Below are 17,966 nucleotides of genomic sequence, written 5' to 3' on the forward strand. Positions count from 1 at the left end.
TAAACACAAACACACACACACGCACGCACGGACGCACGCACGCACACACACACACACACACAGACACACACACACACACACACCACACACACACACACACACACACACTCATAAAATATTAAATCTCAAACGATGTACAATAGTGCAACATTAAATCTCAATGTTAGAAGTACTTTAGAAGTGAATTACATCTGGCTGGATAATTATCAGGAACACTGGCGGCCTCTGCTGACCCAGTGGAAGAGTGCAAAAAGCTTACAGCACCTGGTATTCCCAGGCGGTCTCCCATCCAAGTACTAACCAGGCCCGACCCTGCTTAGCTTCCGAGATCGGGCGTTCTCAGGGTGGTATGGCTGTAAGTGAGAGCAGGTACAAGAAAATGGCCTTTTGAAGTTAATACACCAAACTTATTTTCTTGAAACACTTATTCTGGTGGAGGTTGTCCATTTTGCTTTGTCACCGTCCAAACCTCAATGTTGGAGCAGCCTCCAATCCATTTCCCCAAAAAAGAAAAGGCTATATAGAATATGAGCGCCATATCATCAAATCTGCGTAGATCGGCTCTTGGATGAGAGGTGAAACGCCTTCAAAAAAAATCAAACAAGATTCAACTCCGATAAATGAAATCAACTTAAAAGCAATCGGCCATGGCCGGGAATCGGTGCCATGGTCGGGAATCGATCCTGGGCCGGTGCGGGCCAGTTGACAATTGCTGTAACAGACAACCTGATTGAAACCTCCTGAAGACCCCAGAGGGAGAGTTCGAATCCAGCTTTGGGCATTATCAAAGAGAAGATATTTGATTGAACAATTCACGATCATAAAAATATTTAAAGAGCATAGCAGTGTCTGTGAGGTTTATGAGCCACAAATGCTGCTCTTTTTAGGAGCACAGCCATCTATTAAACTGTAGTTTGTGTCATAGCATAGTTTTATTGACAAATTCTAAATTGCAAGTAGCAGATATGAACAGGGAAATGCTACGTTATCGGCTTATTCTGTTACAAATAATCTGATGAGATAGGTGTGGAGTTAATTCAGTTGGGGATAGACAGATGGAATATTAGTGTTGTTAGTATGATACTTGAGTTCTTTAGATATTGTTTTCAATTCAGGACTCTGCCGCCTTGAGTTGGCTTTTGCGAAGACCGCTCATAGCAGGAGCCCCGTCTGTCGTCACTGATACCAGCTTTTCCAGCGGCACTTTTTTCTCCACCAAAAACTCCTTCACCGCGTTATATATATCAACTCCCCTCGTTATATATGTCAACTGCCCTCGTTATATATGTCAACTGCCCTCGTTATATGTGTCATTTCCCCTCGTTTTATATGTCAACTCCCCTCGTTATATATGTCAACTCCCCTCGTAGTTGTCTTTAGGGGCAGTAGTGTGAGAAGTTCTTCTCTTGTGGAGAAAGAAACTTTCGTGGTGAAAATGATCTGTCTTCTTTCTTTTTTCTGCCATCTTTTTATGGGTCATCCATCCATCCAAATCGTGGTCCCGTTGGACCACCAAAGGACAAACACTTTCCATTTCACACGGACAAAAAAACCCAAATCCTGTTTAGCAATGAAGCTGTGGGGAGAGTTTGAGGAGCGTTTCTGAGGAACACGCTGCCATATTGGGTCCAAGCTGCTGGGGTTTTTGTTGTTTCCAGGTGAATCGGTGGGCAGCGGCGTTACCGCCTGTCTCTGCCCCCCCCCCTCTCTCCCCGTGGTCGTGGTCACGCCGGGCATCTTTACTGATCCCGTTTTAAACAGGTTCTGTTGGGAACAGGTGTTCTCCAGAACTGTATTTCAGGCTGCTGTGCTGAAGGGCTGTTTTCAGTAGCAATAGAGCCAGAGTGTGCCTGCTCCATATGAACCCCCCCAGGCCGTGCTTTCCTCCTGGCTGAGCCATAATCAGCTCTGGATGGACTGGTTCACGCTTGGACTGAGTCAAGATTTGATAGCTTGACTGATTCTTACAGTTTTGGATCAAACCCCCATCTGCTGATTCCAGGAGATCTTTAAAGGATCTCAGAGCTTCAGATTCATGAAGCTTGCTCAGCCCCCGGCAGCGCTGATGAAACCATTTCATTCCTTCAAAAAAGCAGAACATGAAGCTCCAGAAAAGGTTTTGGTATCAAGTTTCCAACAGAACGAGTGGGTAAAAGCGCCACTTTAAAGCCTCCAGGCCTCAGAAAACATCCACCTTTAGGATGCCTGACTTTAGAGGATCGTCGGTTCGCTCCGAGCACAAGAACAAACATGTTTAACCTCAGTCCAAGAACATCTGACCTGAAATGATCAAAAAGCTTCAGCGTAAAAAGATGGTGGAGAGAAAGCTGCTGGGAGGTTCTCAGAAGAGAAGTGGCATTAAAGCCAGCTGGAAGAGTCCAGCCTGCTTCCTGCTCCTCCAAACAGGCGTCTCCACACCAACACTGAGGAACGCGGGCTTCTGTTCTTCCTTCTTCTCTTCTGACTATTGTGTGTTTGATGAATGCAGCATCCACTCACTGCCCCCCCCCCCCCCCTCATTTACACTGCTCCTGGTTTCACAATGCTCCTCAGACAGATGCAACCAGAGACACTGATGCCGTCAGACAATAAACCTGAGTGTTTTTGTGTCCGGTTATTAACATGTTCCATGCTTTTCCTTCTGCAACAGTTCATCACACCTGCTCAGGGAAACCTCGGCGTAAAGGAGGTGAAGCCGTGCCTCAGTGACTCTACTTTGCTGTTTTAGAAACTAACAGTTATTAGATGAATATACAGTGTGCACGTACGCGCACACGTGTGTATAAACACTTAATACACATGTGTGCGTGGATGTAGACTTTTTAGTACTTTGGGTTCAGATACTTTTTAGTATTTTGCAGATACGTGTCTGTATATAAACCAGATCCTCTGTAATAAAGAACTAAAGGCTGACTGTTGTCACGTGACCTGTCTCCATCTGTGTCCGATGATGGAACCTGCCTGGAACATCTGGTCCACAAAAAAGCAAAACAGCTCACAGAACTGGTCCAGTTTAGACCCAAAAATGACAAAAAATAATGAAAATGTGTGACGCAGTAGAACAATGGACGAACTTTCTATTGGTCATTGACAGTTTCAGTCGTCATCAGAATTCATCAGAAATATTTAAACCAACAAACTACACACAGAATCGCAAAGTTTAGAGCTTAAAGGGAGCGACAGGTGAAGATTTAAAGCTCAACGCAGCTGAAGAAGTTCCAAAAATGAGAAATATCACGTGGTGCTTTACCGTCACCCGGCGGACACGCGTGGAACTGCAGGCAATAGTTAAACGCGCTCCGACACATTCTGACCTCTGCTGCTCCTCCTGGACTCCAGGGCTGCAGAAATATGCTGCTTTTACAAGTCTTTCAAATCTGTCAAGCATCATAAATCTTATTTATTTAACCAGGTTGAATAATGGCGGAGAATGGTGTCCGAAAAGCGTCTTTATTTTAAAGTGAACAAGAACAGTTCGGTCCGCGTTCTCAGAGAGGCGGAGAGACCTCGAGAGAGTCCAAAACAAGTCCGCTAGGAAAACTCTCCAAAATAGTCAAGCCACAGAAGTCAGGGTTTGGCGATGAGGCCGAAAACCCTCCGTCGCTGGCAGACGGGAGTTCTGTCCTTAAATCTAACGGGAGATTGAAGAGAGACCGCAGGTGCGTGTGTCTGCGGGGCCAGCTGTGGCTGATGAGCGGCTCCTCCACGCCCCCTGCAGGTAGACACCAGCAACAACGGTCCCAGAAACTGGGAACCCAACAAACCAGTTTTTCAAAGTATTCCTTTCAGACTAAGCAGGAAGACTGAAGACCGACAAGGTGAGTGGAAACGAAGAGCATTATTGAAAAGAATTGACAGTTGTGTTTGGAGATAAAATCAAGATTTGATTCAACTAGACTTCATATTTAGTTTTAGCACAAAACATCGTTATACATTATAAATGAATCGGTCTTATTTAACTTTCTTATAGTCTGGCTTTAGTCATAGTTGAATAGTCTTTCTAAGTAAGGTTTAGTTTATTTTTCTGCTCTTTGCTACTGATTCTAAAAGAACTTTAAACCCTCCCAGAATGCTTTAACTGTAGTAATATATACGCCACAAAGCTGTTGATTAGGTTTTAGAAGTGAAAGTATTCTGTTCAGACGAAGCAGGAAGAGCGACATTTTGTGACAGGTGAAAAGCTCATAAAGTTATTAGAGCTGTTCAACAGTCCAGGTTACAGCTGGATATTTTGATATTACCTGTCAAACAACATCTAATCGTGGGCAAGTTAGCATCTCTCAGCCGAGCCAATTTAAGACAATAAACTAAATAACTAAATCCACACAGGATCACAGGACACCAACAGGATTTTGGGTTCATGTTGCACGTTTTCTCACAGTGGTTTATTGTTCTATGTTGTGGAACCACTGTGAAAGAAATGCAGGAGTGGGTGTCATTTCTTTCATCTATTTTAAATAGAGCAGTGATCTTTGAGGACTTGGATCATAGAAATAATTGAAGAGGGGAACAAAGGAGGGAAATTAAAAAGTCCTGACTAGTATGTTTATGTAGCACCAGATAATTTAGTGGCTGAGCTGAAGACAGTCCTTTCACCATGTTGGCCTGTGGAAAACCAGTGTTGTCGGCCCGATGGACCAGCGTCCCCGTCGTTGCCGGACCACCGTTGGCCACCAGTTGGGTTTTGGGATCAAAGTGGGGGCGTTTCCTGTATCCGGTTCTCCTCACGGATCCATGACTACAACATGTTGCTGCAAGTGCAGAGACGTTTGCTCTGGAAAGAACTTTAGAGCACATTCAGTGCTGCAGGATGAGGGGCTGGAAAAGGTGCCAGTTCTTTTCTCACTGCAGGGAACAGTTAAAAAAAGCAGCTTAAACTCTGAACACATGAAAATTATACAGAGACATCATTGATTTATTTATTCAGTTGTTATCCAGAATGGATTAGAAATGTTCCTGTTTGATAAAAATGCAGTGAATTGGGATTATTGAACTCCAACCTCTACAGATTATTTACCTTCATCACAGTCTCATCACTATTTCTGATGTTTCCTCAGGATGGACGAGGACAGAGCAAAGTCCACAGTGCCCAGCTGTGTGTCCATGAAGAGTGACTGGTCCAAAGAGCACCCTGAAAACTTCGGTATTGGACCTCAAGGCTCACCTTTAAAGTAAGGTTTTCTGAACCACATAACTCTGCCTTAGAACATTTCACAACCATACAAAACATCATTTTGTAGGTATTAGCCTCCACTATCGTGAAAAATGAAATTAATGAAACGGTGCACCAACATGTCAGGCGTTCAGTCCCATTAACTCCCATGTTAATTTTAGTGTGGTAAATCTTTTAAAACTGAAAATTGCTTGTGTTTTTAACTGGTCATTTCTCCTACATGGGTTAACATCATCTCACTAAAATTCCTAGGCATATATTTTAAAGTTTCCCAACAATATCCATCATTGCAGAGTGCTCCAGCTCTCCATTTAGATACGGATGGGTAAGACATGGCAGGTCTGTGCAGCTTGTTCTGCCACACTGTTCCACCACATGTCATGAAAATTCATTAAAAAGTCTATTTATAAGGCTCCTGGTTCTAATAAACCCATAGACAACAATATCAGTCATTTCTAAATGGTTGAAATAAGCTTTTGAATACGCGTGACCTCTGTGCTATTTAATGATCAGTTTCAGAGACCAGACGACTGTATTTGGAGCATAAATGGAGAACTTTTGTTCTATTCTATGAGTTTATATTCCTGATTTGGCACTTTTATTTTGAACATAAATTCACAATGAGGAAAAGCCACTAAACACTTAGATCAAATACACTTTTCTCCAACTAAACAAGCTTGTAAGAACGTAAATAACTTTATATTTTTTGCTCAGTGTTCATTCAATCTTCAGCTGTCAGAGCAAACTGAAAGTAGAAGTGAACGCAGCCTTTCTTAGGCGTTGCTAACGCCCAGTAGACATGTATAACCACTATTCCCATTTTTGACAGCTATCAGAAACGGTCTGCTTCCATTGGAGATTCCTCCTGTCCCGAGGGTGAAAAGAAACGGAGAACTGAACTGCAGACCGCCGACCTGAACAACAGCGTCTCACGTAAGCTCGTACATTTGTATTTATAAGATACTTTTGGGTCGGAATAAAGGAACAACTTGTGTATTTACAATGTGCAAGAGAAGATCCAGAGAGCTCTTGTTTGGTTCCACTGGAACCGCTGGACCCTTTGAAGACCTTCCTAAATGCTTAGACAGTATTTAGCAACATTTAGTCATTTAGTTCTGGAAAGTGTTAAAGAACTGAAGGCAGGTGACCTTTACAGGACAATGGGTCTGCTGAGTATGATGTGTTTGGAGAAGGTTTGATGTGTTTTTCTAAATATCATCCAGCTTTTACCAGCTGTTTAGTCCAAGCAAACTCTTGGAAGACATGGAAATGGTTGTTATAGACTAAATTACATTGAAACCCAATGAAATAAAAGAATAGGTGTACATAAGAAGACATAACATTTCAAACTGACAGTGAGATGGGTCATTACCCGACTGTTGCTTCTATCATTCAATCATGACAGAATATTTTCCAGTTGAGGACATCTGTGTTACTGCTGTAGATGACAATTGTAAAAGGATTTAAAAGATTGTTTGTTTTAGAGGGTGGTGAACTGCAGGAGGTGATAGAAGGTCATAAAATCAGTCTGAAGAGAAGATGTGAACATGTGACTGAAGGAACTCATGAAGCAGGAAGTGGAACCCTGCTGAACAAGATCTACACTGAGCTCTACATCACTGAGGGACAAAGTGAGGAGGTGGACACACAACATGAGGTGAGACAGCTTGAGAGAACCTCCAAGAAGAACATCCAGGACACTCCAATCAAGTGCCAGGACATCTTCAAAGTCTTATCTGAGCAACAGAGACACATCAGAGTGGTTCTGACCAACGGTGTCGCCGGCGTTGGAAAAACCTTCTCAGTGCAGAAGTTCAGTCTGGACTGGGCAGAAGGTTTGGAGAACCAAGACATCAGTTTGGTGCTTCCGCTCTCATGCAGGGAGCTGAACTTGATCAGAGATGAGCAGCACAGTCTTCTCTCACTGCTTCATGTTTTCCATCCAACATTACAGAAGATCAGAGCAGAAGATCTGACTGTCTGGAAACTTCTGTTCATCTTTGATGGCCTGGATGAAAGCAGATTTTCACTGGGTTTCAACAACCATCAGCTCATCTCTGATGTCACACAAGTATCGTCCGTTGGCGTGCTCCTGGTGAACCTCATCCAGGGGAACCTGCTTCCCTCAGCTCTCATCTGGATCACCTCCAGACCTGCAGCAGCCCATCAGATTCCTCCCTCGTGTGTTGACAGGATCACAGAAGTACGAGGTTTCACTGACTCCCAGAAGGAGGAGTACTTCAGGAGGAGGTTCAGTGATGAAGATCTGTCCAAGAGAATCATCTCACACATCAAGGCCTCCAGGAGCCTCCACATCATGTGTCTGATCCCAGTTTTCTGCTGGATCGCTGCTATAGTTCTGGAGGACATGATGACCAGAGACCAGAGAGGAGAGCTGCCCCAAACCCTGACTGACCTCTACTCACACTTCCTGAGGGTTCAGATGAAGAGGAAGAAGCAGAAGTATGGAGGAAAGCAGAGACCAGAGGAACTGACTGAGGCTGATAAAGAACTCCTTCTGAAGTTGGGTCGGCTGGCGTTTGAACATCTGGAGAAAGGAAACATCATGTTCTACTCAAAAGACCTGAAGCGATGTGGACTGGACGTCTCCGAGGTGTCGGTGTACTCAGGAGTTTGTACAGAGATCTTCAAGAGAGAGAGTGTGATCTTCCAGAAATCAGTCTACTGCTTTGTTCATCTGAGCATTCAGGAGTTTCTGGCTGCCGTCTACATGTTCCACTGTTACACCAGGAAAGACACAGTGGTTATAAGTCAGTTCCTAAAATATTCAAAACCAAACCCCTTTTTCTGGTTTGCTGGGTTGTTCACAAATAACGATCCAGCCATATCTCTTGATGACTTCCTCAGGAGAGCACTAATGAAATCTCTCAAAAGTGAAAATGGCCACCTGGACTTGTTTGTTCGCTTCCTTCATGGTCTCTCTCTGGAGTCCAATCAGAGGATCTTGGGTGGACTGTTGGATCAGAGGAACAGCCACCCAGAAACCATCCAGAAGATCCTCAACAACCTGAAGAAGGTGAACAGTGATGAAATCTCCCCAGACAGAAGCATCAACATCTTCCACTGTCTGATGGAGATGAAGGATCAGTCAGTCCATCAGGAGATCCAAGAGTTCCTGAAGTCAGAGAAGAAATCAGAGAGGAGACTGTCAGAGATCCACTGTTCAGCTCTGGCCTACCTGCTGCAGATGTCAGAGGAGGTTCTGGATGAGCTGAAACTGCAGCAGTACAACACCTCAAAGGAGGGACGACGTCGCCTGATTCCAGCTGTGAGGAACTGCAGGAAGGCCGAGTAAGTAAAGATTTTTAGGGCCGGACATCGGCGTTTAAATCAAGCGAGTGGATCATGTCAGGTAGCAATACCCCCTCCAGTGGTCATTCCTTCAATTCTTTATTTCCATTGCAGCGTCCATCAATTTAAAACAACAACAATTCATCCAGAAATGTTCAACACTGGCTGGATATAAGTTCAAAGGTCAATCCAGACAAACCAACATAAGGCAGGAATAATAGGAGCCACAAGTTAACTGACTATCATGAAATGACTGTCATGTCATTAAATCACTTTTGTTTGTTTGTATACATCGTATTCTAACGACAGAAAAACACATCTTAACTAATGACACGTGACTATTTTGCTTCATTTGTTCAACGTAAAAACAGCCGGCCTCGTTGGTTTAAATGGGCGTTTTAGGTCTTTGTGGCGGTTCCGTTTGGAGCCTTTATGTGACCCACAAAGTTGTTTGAGCCTTTCCACACCCGTTAGGTGGCAACTTCATCACTAGCAACAAAAGGTGCAGTGAAAATGATTTGAAGGGAAACAGGCAGATAGAACAGAAGCTGAGGGCAATCGATGCAACCAGAGACTCTGATGTCATCGATCGGATCGCTAAATTAAGACTTGACGCACCATCGTACAAATTGGATGAAATGCAAAATATCCAAAGAGCCGATAGACAGATAAAAAGATGCACGTTTCTTTAAACCATTTGCTATAATCATTTTAAATATTGAGTAATTATGAGCTGTTCTAGAATAAGACAAATGTTGAGAATAATTCAGTTGCATTTCAGATCTGATGGTCGTTCAAACTGTTGCTCTACGGTGTTGAATTTAGCTTTTCCAGGAAATGAGCTACATTTGTGTTGAGGTAGATTCTCAGATGAGTTGATGAGAAATCCCAAAGTTTGACTCACTATTTTTGTTTCATACACAACAGACTGTCTGGTAGTTTTCTTTCAAAGAGTCATTGGGAAGTTGTGGCCTCAGCAATGACGTCAAACCCTTCTCATCTACGGGAGCTGAGCTTAAGCGAGAACCAAAGCCTGACAGATGCCGACGTAAAGTTACTGTCTTCTGCAATGATGCATCCAAACTGCAGACTGGAGACGCTCAGGTCAGGAGGCCTCTGTTGGTCTTTTCTAAATTTCTTTACATTTTCTGCTTTTCTCTTCATTTTCAGATTTAGAAATGTGTTTTTATTTGCCCCATTTATTCCTTTTCCAGACTGTCACACTGCAGTTTATCAGAGATCAGCTGTGACTCTCTGGCCTCGGCGCTGAGGTCCAATCCCTCCCATCTGAGGGTTCTGGAGCTGAGCTCCATCAGTCTAGAGGATTCTGGCATGAAGCTGCTCTGTTCTGGACTGGAGAGTCTAAACTGTCAGCTGGAGACTCTCAGGTCAGCTTCCTTTTATCTTCGACATAACAACTAAACAATGAAAGGCTTCAAGATAAACTCCATTGACTTTTGGAGAAGAGAAGTGTAGTATGAGTATAAATGAGCCATTGAAAGTTAATTTTATAGATACTTTTTTACTATGGTGTTGCTGTAATATTCCAGTTTATCAGTGGGGGGCCAGAGCTCTCCTGACTCCAAGGGCCCTGATTAAATAATGAAATAAAATGAAATAATGATTTTGAGCAAGTGTAATATGACTTTTCCTCCAATAAGAGATCATTTCTTGCCATGATTCCTTATCCAGACTGAGTGACTGCAGGTTATCAGAGATCAGCTGTGACTCTCTGGCCTCGGTGCTGAGGTCCAATCCCTCCCATCTGAGGGTTCTGGAGCTGAGCTCCATCAGTCTAGAGGATTCTGGGATGAAGCTGCTCTGTTCTGGACTGGAGAGTCTAAACTGTAAGCTGGAGACTCTCAGGTCAGCTTCCTTTTATCTTCGACATAACAACTAAACAATGAAAGGCTTCAAGATAAACTCCATTGACTTTTGGAGAAGAGAAGTGTAGTATGAGTATAAATGAAAGTTAATTTTATAGATACTTTTTAACTATGTTGTTGCTGTAATATCCCAGTTTATCAGTGGGGGGCCAGAGCTCTCCTGACTCCAAGGGCCCTGATTAAATAATGAAATAAAATAATGATTTTGAGCAAGTGTAATATGACTTTTCCTCCAATAAGAGATCATTTCTTGCCATGATTCCTTATCCAGACTGAGTGACTGCAGTTTATCAGAGATCAGCTGTGACTCTCTGGTCTCGGCGCTGAGGTCCAATCCCTCCCATCTGAGGGTTCTGGACCTGAGTCAGAACCAGCTGAAGGATCCAGGAGTGAAGGTGCTCTGTGGTTTTCTCCAGGATCCTCTCTGTAAGCTGGAGACTCTCAGGTCAGTCAGAGATGATCCAGTACTTTCCCAGGTGTAACTAGTTAGACAATAAATGTTTCCATGTTTGATCTTTGTTATAAACGTAGTGTTACAGTTCTCAGAAAAAAGACCACACAGGACAGATTTGCAGTATTAAATTGGTTGTGGAAATCTGTCCCATGTGAGGATGGTCATCAATGACTAGAAAGGAAGTATCAGTTGTAGATTTGTCTTGTTTTATTTTAGGCTGGCCACAAAACCGCCCAAACATTCAGACCAATCAAAAATGGTTCTTCCTGTCTTTTAAAGATCAGAAGGAAAACTAGCAAACCCAAAAAGAAAGCTGCTGCAGTGTGCCATGCCCCTTCTCTCCTGAGAAAAGCCATCCCAAAAAAGAGAAAAGCCCAAGTGTGAAGTGAGCACCCTGTTAAACCTTGGTACCGAAAGCCTGCAGTCATTCTCATCTTAGGTGGCTTCATTCCAGCCAGAAGCCCAAACCTGCCTCCCTCTTAAAGGGGCAGCAGGTCAGTCCAACCACAGAAACCTTCATGAAGATCTGAAGCTTTCAGCATCCACAATTGTTGCACCTCACTTCCATTGGAGTCCAAATCAGAAGTCAACAAGTTGATTCTACACCGATTCTACACAATGCAACCATTTTAAAAAGGTTTCCATCCATAAGTTTTCACACATTTTTAGATAAATCTGTTTGTTCATCGCCTCCTTCTTTTGTAATGGTCATTAAAGAAAATGACCTTATTTGAGTTTTTCTCCTCACAAATATGACTTTCTATGAACGATGCAATAAATGCAGCTTACAATCTAAGACAATATGTGTATATAATAATAGTGGAAGTAGCTCATAAAATAATACATTTGCTCTTCTCATCGAATCTCTCTATGTTATTAAAGAAAAACCTGCTCTTAGTCAACAACATCTAAGACATCGACCAAAAATCCTAATTTTCTACAATCTAGTATAAAACAGTAGAGAAGACTCTTTCTGCAGAGACACTGGTGGCAGGAATGCAGAAGTATCACCTGCTCAACTTGGAAGGTGGAGCAGAAACCACCAGCTGAGAAGGTCCTCAGCGAGAGGAAGTGGTGGAGAACCATGAAACTTGCTAAGCTCCACCTCAGCTCCAGAGACGGGCTGAGCTGGAGCTGTGGCACCAGGTATCGCCCAGAAGAGCCTCCAACAAACAAGCTCTTCTCTTGGGAGGAGAGGGCTTTGAATCTCAGCTCAGTGTGCTTGTCTCTAGTACGTGGCAGCTGCACCTTTTCCTGAGGTCCTTGTTGATGCCCTGAGGGGAATTGATGCTCCTGCAATGTTTTCTGGCAGCATTGAGCTTGCAGTGGGGCAATCAAACACACTGTGGGGGGGCTCTCTTTCCTTCTCTCATCTGGAGAACAAGTGACACCAGCTGCCAATCATTGTTGGAGAAATGTGCAGTCAGGGGAACGATGCGTCCAGACTATAGCCACCCTTCCAGCATCCAGCAGTGTCTAAAACCTTTGATTTGGTTTCACCAGAGAGTGTAGGGATTGCAGGGTCGCTGCAGCATCGCCCACAAGCTATCAGGAGTGGGTCGCTTTGTCCCAACTCCTGACAAGAGTTGAGTGCTATTGAGAAATGTGGTCTCACAAACTTGGAAGGTATTTTGACCCACACACACTTTACATACGCTGTAGATCTTGTCCAACCGCCCTGAAAGAACCCAAAATAGGAACATACGGCAGATAAGCCAGTGCAGGACCAGAGGTTTGTTGCTTGTAAGCTGTGTTTTGCTCTGGTACATGTTGATTTTTATTTGTCTTCTCTCAAAATAATTGTTATTTTAGCCTAAGTCGCTGCAGGTTATCAGAGACCTGCTGTGATTCTGTGGCCTCAGCTCTGAAGTCCAACCTCTCCCATCTGAGGGTTCTGGACCTGAGCTACAACCGTTGCAGGATTCAGGAGTGAAGCGGCTCTGTTCTGGACTGGAGAGTCCAAACTGTAAACTGGAGAGGCTCAGGTCAGTCTTCATTTTTCTACCTATATACCAGCTGCTAAGATGGTGAAGTGAGGCTGTTCTCAACACTGCTGTGATGCACCACATTAAAAAAATTCCTTGGAATATCGTGAATTCAGGTCTGACCCAACTAAGAACTAACGTAGGTTTAGTACTGACGCAGATAACATGCAGACCTGCACCGTATAACCTCATCCTGCATTTTTCAGATTAGAATACTGCAGTTTATCAGAGATCAGCTGTGACTCTCTGGCCTCGGCGCTGAGGTCCAATCCCTCCCATCTCAGAGAACTGGACCTGGGTCAGAACCAGCTGCAGGATTCAGGAGTGAAGCTGCTCTGTGGTTTTCTCCAGGATCCAAACTGCCGACTGGAAACTCTGAGGTAAACACCATTCTCAAAAATGTCCATTATTCCATCCGAGGGTCCTCACACTTTCTGAGTGTGTGTGTTGTGCCCAGTTCCTTCAGGAGGGAGGGCCACACGGGGACCACTTATTCATGATAAATTGATTTAAGGACAATGAAAAAGCCGACAGATGGTCACCAAAATTAGACAAAACTAGGTGAGGGTGCCTGGTAGACACCAGCCAACGAGGAGGGAGATGGTGAGGGAGACAGGAAGTCATCTAAGACAGGTTGTGCCTTTAAAGATGAGCCACAGGTGAGATGGATCTCCATGATGAGATGGGAGGGAAAGAGGTGGGAGAACCTGGGAAGAGTGAGGGCCAGAACAATATATATTCTCCTTTGGAACAGTGCAAACCTGAGAGGTTGGAATTGTGGTAATTACATATTACTATCATTTTTTAACCTGTAACTAAATTAAATATTTACAGATCATGCCTTTGATTAACCTTTCAGATGAATACTGGTTTCACTTATAACCTTATAAAAGTTTCCCTTCTTTATTTAGATTATGGGACTGCAGTTTATCAGAGATCAGCTGTGGCTCTCTGGCCTCGGCGCTGAGGTCCAATCCCTCCCATCTCAGAGAACTGGACCTGAGACAGAACCAGCTGCAGGATTCAGGAGTGAAGCTGCTGTCTGCTCTCGTAGAGAATCCACACTATGGGCTGGAGACATTGAGACGGTAGCTGGTAGAAGCCAGTCAACTCCCGCTCATCTGCTGCATCACTCACTGACCACTGGTGAAGAACATCTGTGGAAACATCTGCCGTCTACTCCCTCCATAGATGAAAAATTCAGTTTTTAAAAGGCGCTGGTGGACTTTCAGGAGATCAGTCGATGGTCGACAAAGCAGAAGCAGCTTCGCCTTGAAGTTAAATTAGTTCCTGGTATCACACAATGCATCTTTATAAAGTTCTAAATGGCTCCTCGGCCACTCTTATAAGCATGAAAACATTCTCTTAATTGTCTCTTCAAATGTCTGTATTATACGTTACTATTTTACATCATGCCTTCAGAATCTTTAGGGTTTAGTATTTACTGTCTCTGTGACATGGAGCATTGGAATATTTCAGCTGCAGCCAGCAAAAACCCATCAGAATGACGGCTATCGGTGGGAACCGCAGGTCATTTGACTTTATGTTATAGGATTTATTGCAATCTAATAAAAACTATGAATAAATGTGGGAAATAGGAAATAAAAAGAAGCAAAATGACCAAATAAATCTGCCATGAATACTGTAAATTTAAAGATGTCAAGAATGGAATATCAGCTTAAATGCAATCAAACATAAAGTGAAAAGGCCTCCTTTAAGTTTCCTGCAAAAATAAACACTAAATCAAGAGTGACACGCCCCAAAAACGTCTCATTCTCTCTTCTGTCTCCACTCATTCTTTTATATTCTCTTAAGATAATGGGGACGGGGTCATGTGATAACAAAACAACCTAATTGGGGACTATATTTTTGTTGCAAGAACTTGGCTCTTCAGAAGTTTCTATGTTGGCTTCCACAGATTGTGCATCCACTAGAAACTCAGTGTTTTTGAGGAACTACCAGGAGTGGCTGGAGTGGAGGCCAATGATGCTATAGCTACATATAGCTACATATAGATCACCGTTATCCTCAACCCAAAAGACCACCAGTTGGCACAGCAATACTAAAGATAGGAGGTTGTGGTCGTTCCCCAAGGGTCAATCTTAGGTCCAAGCCTTTTTAATCTTTCCATGCTTCCTCTTGGGGACGTCATCAGGAGTCACGGCATCAGCTTCCACAGCTATGCTGACGATACGCAGCTGTACATCGCCGTGGCTCCTGGTGACACAGGGCCAGTTGATGCCCTTTTTAACTGTATTCTAGATATCCAGTCATGGATGGCAGAAAACTTCCTACAGCTCAACCAGGACCAAACAGAGGTCTTAGTCATTGGTCCTGAAGGTCAGAGAGAAACTTAAACAAAATTAAAGGATTTTAAACCATCTCAATGTGTAAGAAATCTGGGTGTGATCTTTGACTCTGAGCTTAGTTTTATCCACACACATCAAAAACATAACAAAGGTGGGTTTTTACCACCTGAAGAATATAGCCAGAGTCCGCCCGTTTCTCTCTCAGGCCAGCACGGAGGTGCTGATGCACGCTTTTATCTCTTGTGGTCTAGATTATTGTAATGCCCTGCTCTCTGGTCTTCCCAAAAAGAGCATCTCTAACTTACAATTATTACAAAACTCAGCTGCACGGGTGCTGACGAGGACCAGAGGGCGGGAGCACATCACACCGGTTTTAGAATCGCTGCATTGGCTACCCGTGCATTTCAGGATCGATTTTAAGGTTCTTTTATTCGTTTTTAAATGTCTTAATGGTCTTGGCCCGACTTATTTATCTGACCTGCTTTTATTCTATCAACCCTCGCGGACTCTGAGGTCCTCCGGCACCGGCCTTTTAACCATCCCACATGTAAGCTCTAAAACGCACGGGGAAGCGGCCTTCAGTTATTCTGGTCCCCGACTGTGGAACAGCCTGCCGGAGAACCTCAGGGCCGCAGAGACTGCTGAGGTTTTTAAAAGAGGCTCAAGACACACCTTTTTAATCAGGCCTTTAACGGATTTTCTGATTATTTTTAATTTCTTTTATGTCCTCATGCTTTTTTATGTCTTATCCTTATTTGACTTGATACTTTTACTGTTTTACTCCCTCAGTTCTTAGTTTCTCAGTTTTTAGCTTTTACACCTTTTATCCCATTTACTGTTTCAGTCCTTCAGTTTTTAGCTCCAGTGTTTCCTCATGGTGTTTCCTCATATGGGGGCCTGCCAGGCTGGGAGATGTTTCCGGTCTACCACTAGGGGTGCTGTCCCGTGGACAGCTCTGGCCTGGGTGGTTAGGGGGCTCTGTGCCTTGGTGTGGAGCCTCCGGTCTGTCCGGGTCGGGCTGGTCTTTGTGGCGGTACCACCTGTGGTCACGGACCGTGACCTCCCTCGGCCTGGTGGGCCTCCAAAGGTGGCGTCTCCTTCGCCTCAGGTCTCGGTGCCCAGCCATGTCTCAGCTTGTTTGTGTGTGTGTTTGATTTTGTGTATGCATGTGTGTGTGTGTGTGTGTGTGTGTGTGTTTATCTGTGTGTGTGTCCTTTTTCTTGATTCTCTTGTTCTCTTTGCTGTTTTTATCCTTTGTGAGGCACTTTGTGCTACCCAGTGTATGAAAAGTGCCATATAAATAAAGATTGAATTGAATTGAATTGAACTGAATAAATGTCTTATGTTGTCTGTCATTTCCCCGTTGAATTTACTGGTCCGGTGTTAATTTTATCATTCTTCGGTGTTTCCAGCTGTCACTCGTGATGTCAGCAGTCAAGTGAGTTGACAGTTCCAGGGATCCTGCTCTGTGTTTCGTTTCTTATGGATGCAGGAATTAAGAAATTCAGGTGACTTCTGGCATCGTCCACCGCTCGTGGGTGCGTATCAATGCGGGAGTCAGGTGTAAACTCTGTTTACCTCTGGGTTCACATAGTGTCTTCTGGTCACCTGCCATAGTCTGCAGGTGACATGTGTAGCAGAGAGCTTGCTATGAACATGATAAAACCATTTTTGTGAGTACCTACAGAAAGAAACAACTCATTAAATCCACAAGTGTATTGGACAGTCGAAACCAAAATAAGAAACGGTTGGATCAAATTGATGAGTGTGGTTTTAGTGTCTTGGCTGATTGGTAAAAGGTTAGTTGCTTAGTTAATTATCTCTTAGTTAGTTGCAACACACTCTGGTCGCTATGGTAACGTTTAAACATACCTTCAAAATAAGACACAACACAAAAGCAAAGTGCATGAAAATGCTCGCTGTTCACAGCAGCACTGAATCAGTGGGAGCCCTGAGACGGTCCCATCTTGGGCTCATGGGGGACAATGAAACCCGAAGTGTGCTACTTGGGTCCAGTCTGCTCCGTAACTTGGTTTTGGGTGCCGTCACTGCAGAAAACCCTGCTTCCCACAGATACCATGTGGGCAATGGCACCAGGGTTTTCAGTGCTGTTGTGGCGATCTCGGGGTTTCTGCCATGACTTTGATCCAGAACAACGGCAGAGTTGATGTCTCCAACAGACGTTTAAGGCCCCCGTCATCTCCAGCAGATGATCTTCTTCACACATCGACATGCTGCATTCACCCGGTTTGTTGACGAATGGGTCGCAGATCCATTCCTTGGCAGTTGGTGGATCTTTTGTGGTTGGGACGTAGCGCTCGAACCCTTCTGACAGCAGGGACAGGTGTTCGTGCACCAGCACCAGGGTGCAGGTTCCTCTTCTGTCCCTTCATTGGGCCGGTTCCCCTTCGCAAAGAAACTTTCTAAAGAAGTTTGTTTTTGCTCATTTTGCTAGCTTGGGAGTTCATTTAGCGGGATGGATCACGTGACTTGTGGTGCGTCAAGTGAGACGGATGTAACAGAGAGAATTCGGACACTTTTCAAAATAAAACATCATCTTCTTTTTTAAATGTAAATTATTTTTTCTTTCTGTGCGGCCCGGTACCAAATGGGGGTTGGGGATCACTGCTGTAGAGGGACCCTAGACACAAATGGAACAGTGTTCCATATTTTTCCACAGATTAGAGAAAAGGAAAGTAGAAAGAAAACTATAGTCTCCGTGGAGAGATCCCAAAGTGGTTTTTGATATCACCTGCGGGGACGTGGCGCTCTGTGAGCAGACGAGCTTTAGCAGGTGTATCGATGAATAGTGGCGGGGAATTAACACTTAATGGGGTATCAGTCCGT

The 17,966-nt window shown here is 44.0% G+C and overlaps 1 protein-coding gene and 1 pseudogene across 7 annotated transcripts in view; one reads left to right on the plus strand and one right to left on the minus strand.

The window, feature by feature from the left end:
- Positions 1-252: 252 nt before the first annotated feature.
- Positions 253-361, minus strand: LOC130525103 (5S ribosomal RNA; annotated as a pseudogene).
- A 4,689-nt stretch (positions 362-5,050) lies between these two features.
- The window catches only part of LOC130523717 (NACHT, LRR and PYD domains-containing protein 12-like), a 95,811-nt gene continuing 82,895 nt past the window's right edge, over positions 5,051-17,966 (plus strand). For 6 of the 7 annotated variants that reach the window (XR_008949979.1, XR_008949981.1, XR_008949978.1 and 3 more), the window contains exons 1-7: positions 5,051-5,171; positions 6,003-6,106; positions 6,658-8,485; positions 9,413-9,589; positions 9,700-9,873; positions 10,178-10,351; positions 10,643-10,816. Coding sequence is in view for 3 of the 7 variants with exons in the window: in XM_057029186.1 (XP_056885166.1) it covers positions 5,059-5,171; positions 6,003-6,106; positions 6,658-8,485; positions 9,413-9,589; positions 9,700-9,873; positions 10,178-10,351; positions 10,643-10,816 (2,744 nt within the window). In the remaining 4 variants the exon portion in view is untranslated. Of the gene's footprint in view, positions 5,172-6,002; positions 6,107-6,657; positions 8,486-9,412; positions 9,590-9,699; positions 9,874-10,177; positions 10,352-10,642; positions 10,817-13,016; positions 13,191-17,966 lie in introns of all 7 variants that reach the window. The other variant, XM_057029188.1, reaches the window with a different exon arrangement.

This window comes from Takifugu flavidus, chromosome 4 (genome assembly GCF_003711565.1).
Source record: "Takifugu flavidus isolate HTHZ2018 chromosome 4, ASM371156v2, whole genome shotgun sequence".
Taxonomy (NCBI): Eukaryota; Metazoa; Chordata; class Actinopteri; order Tetraodontiformes; family Tetraodontidae; genus Takifugu; species Takifugu flavidus.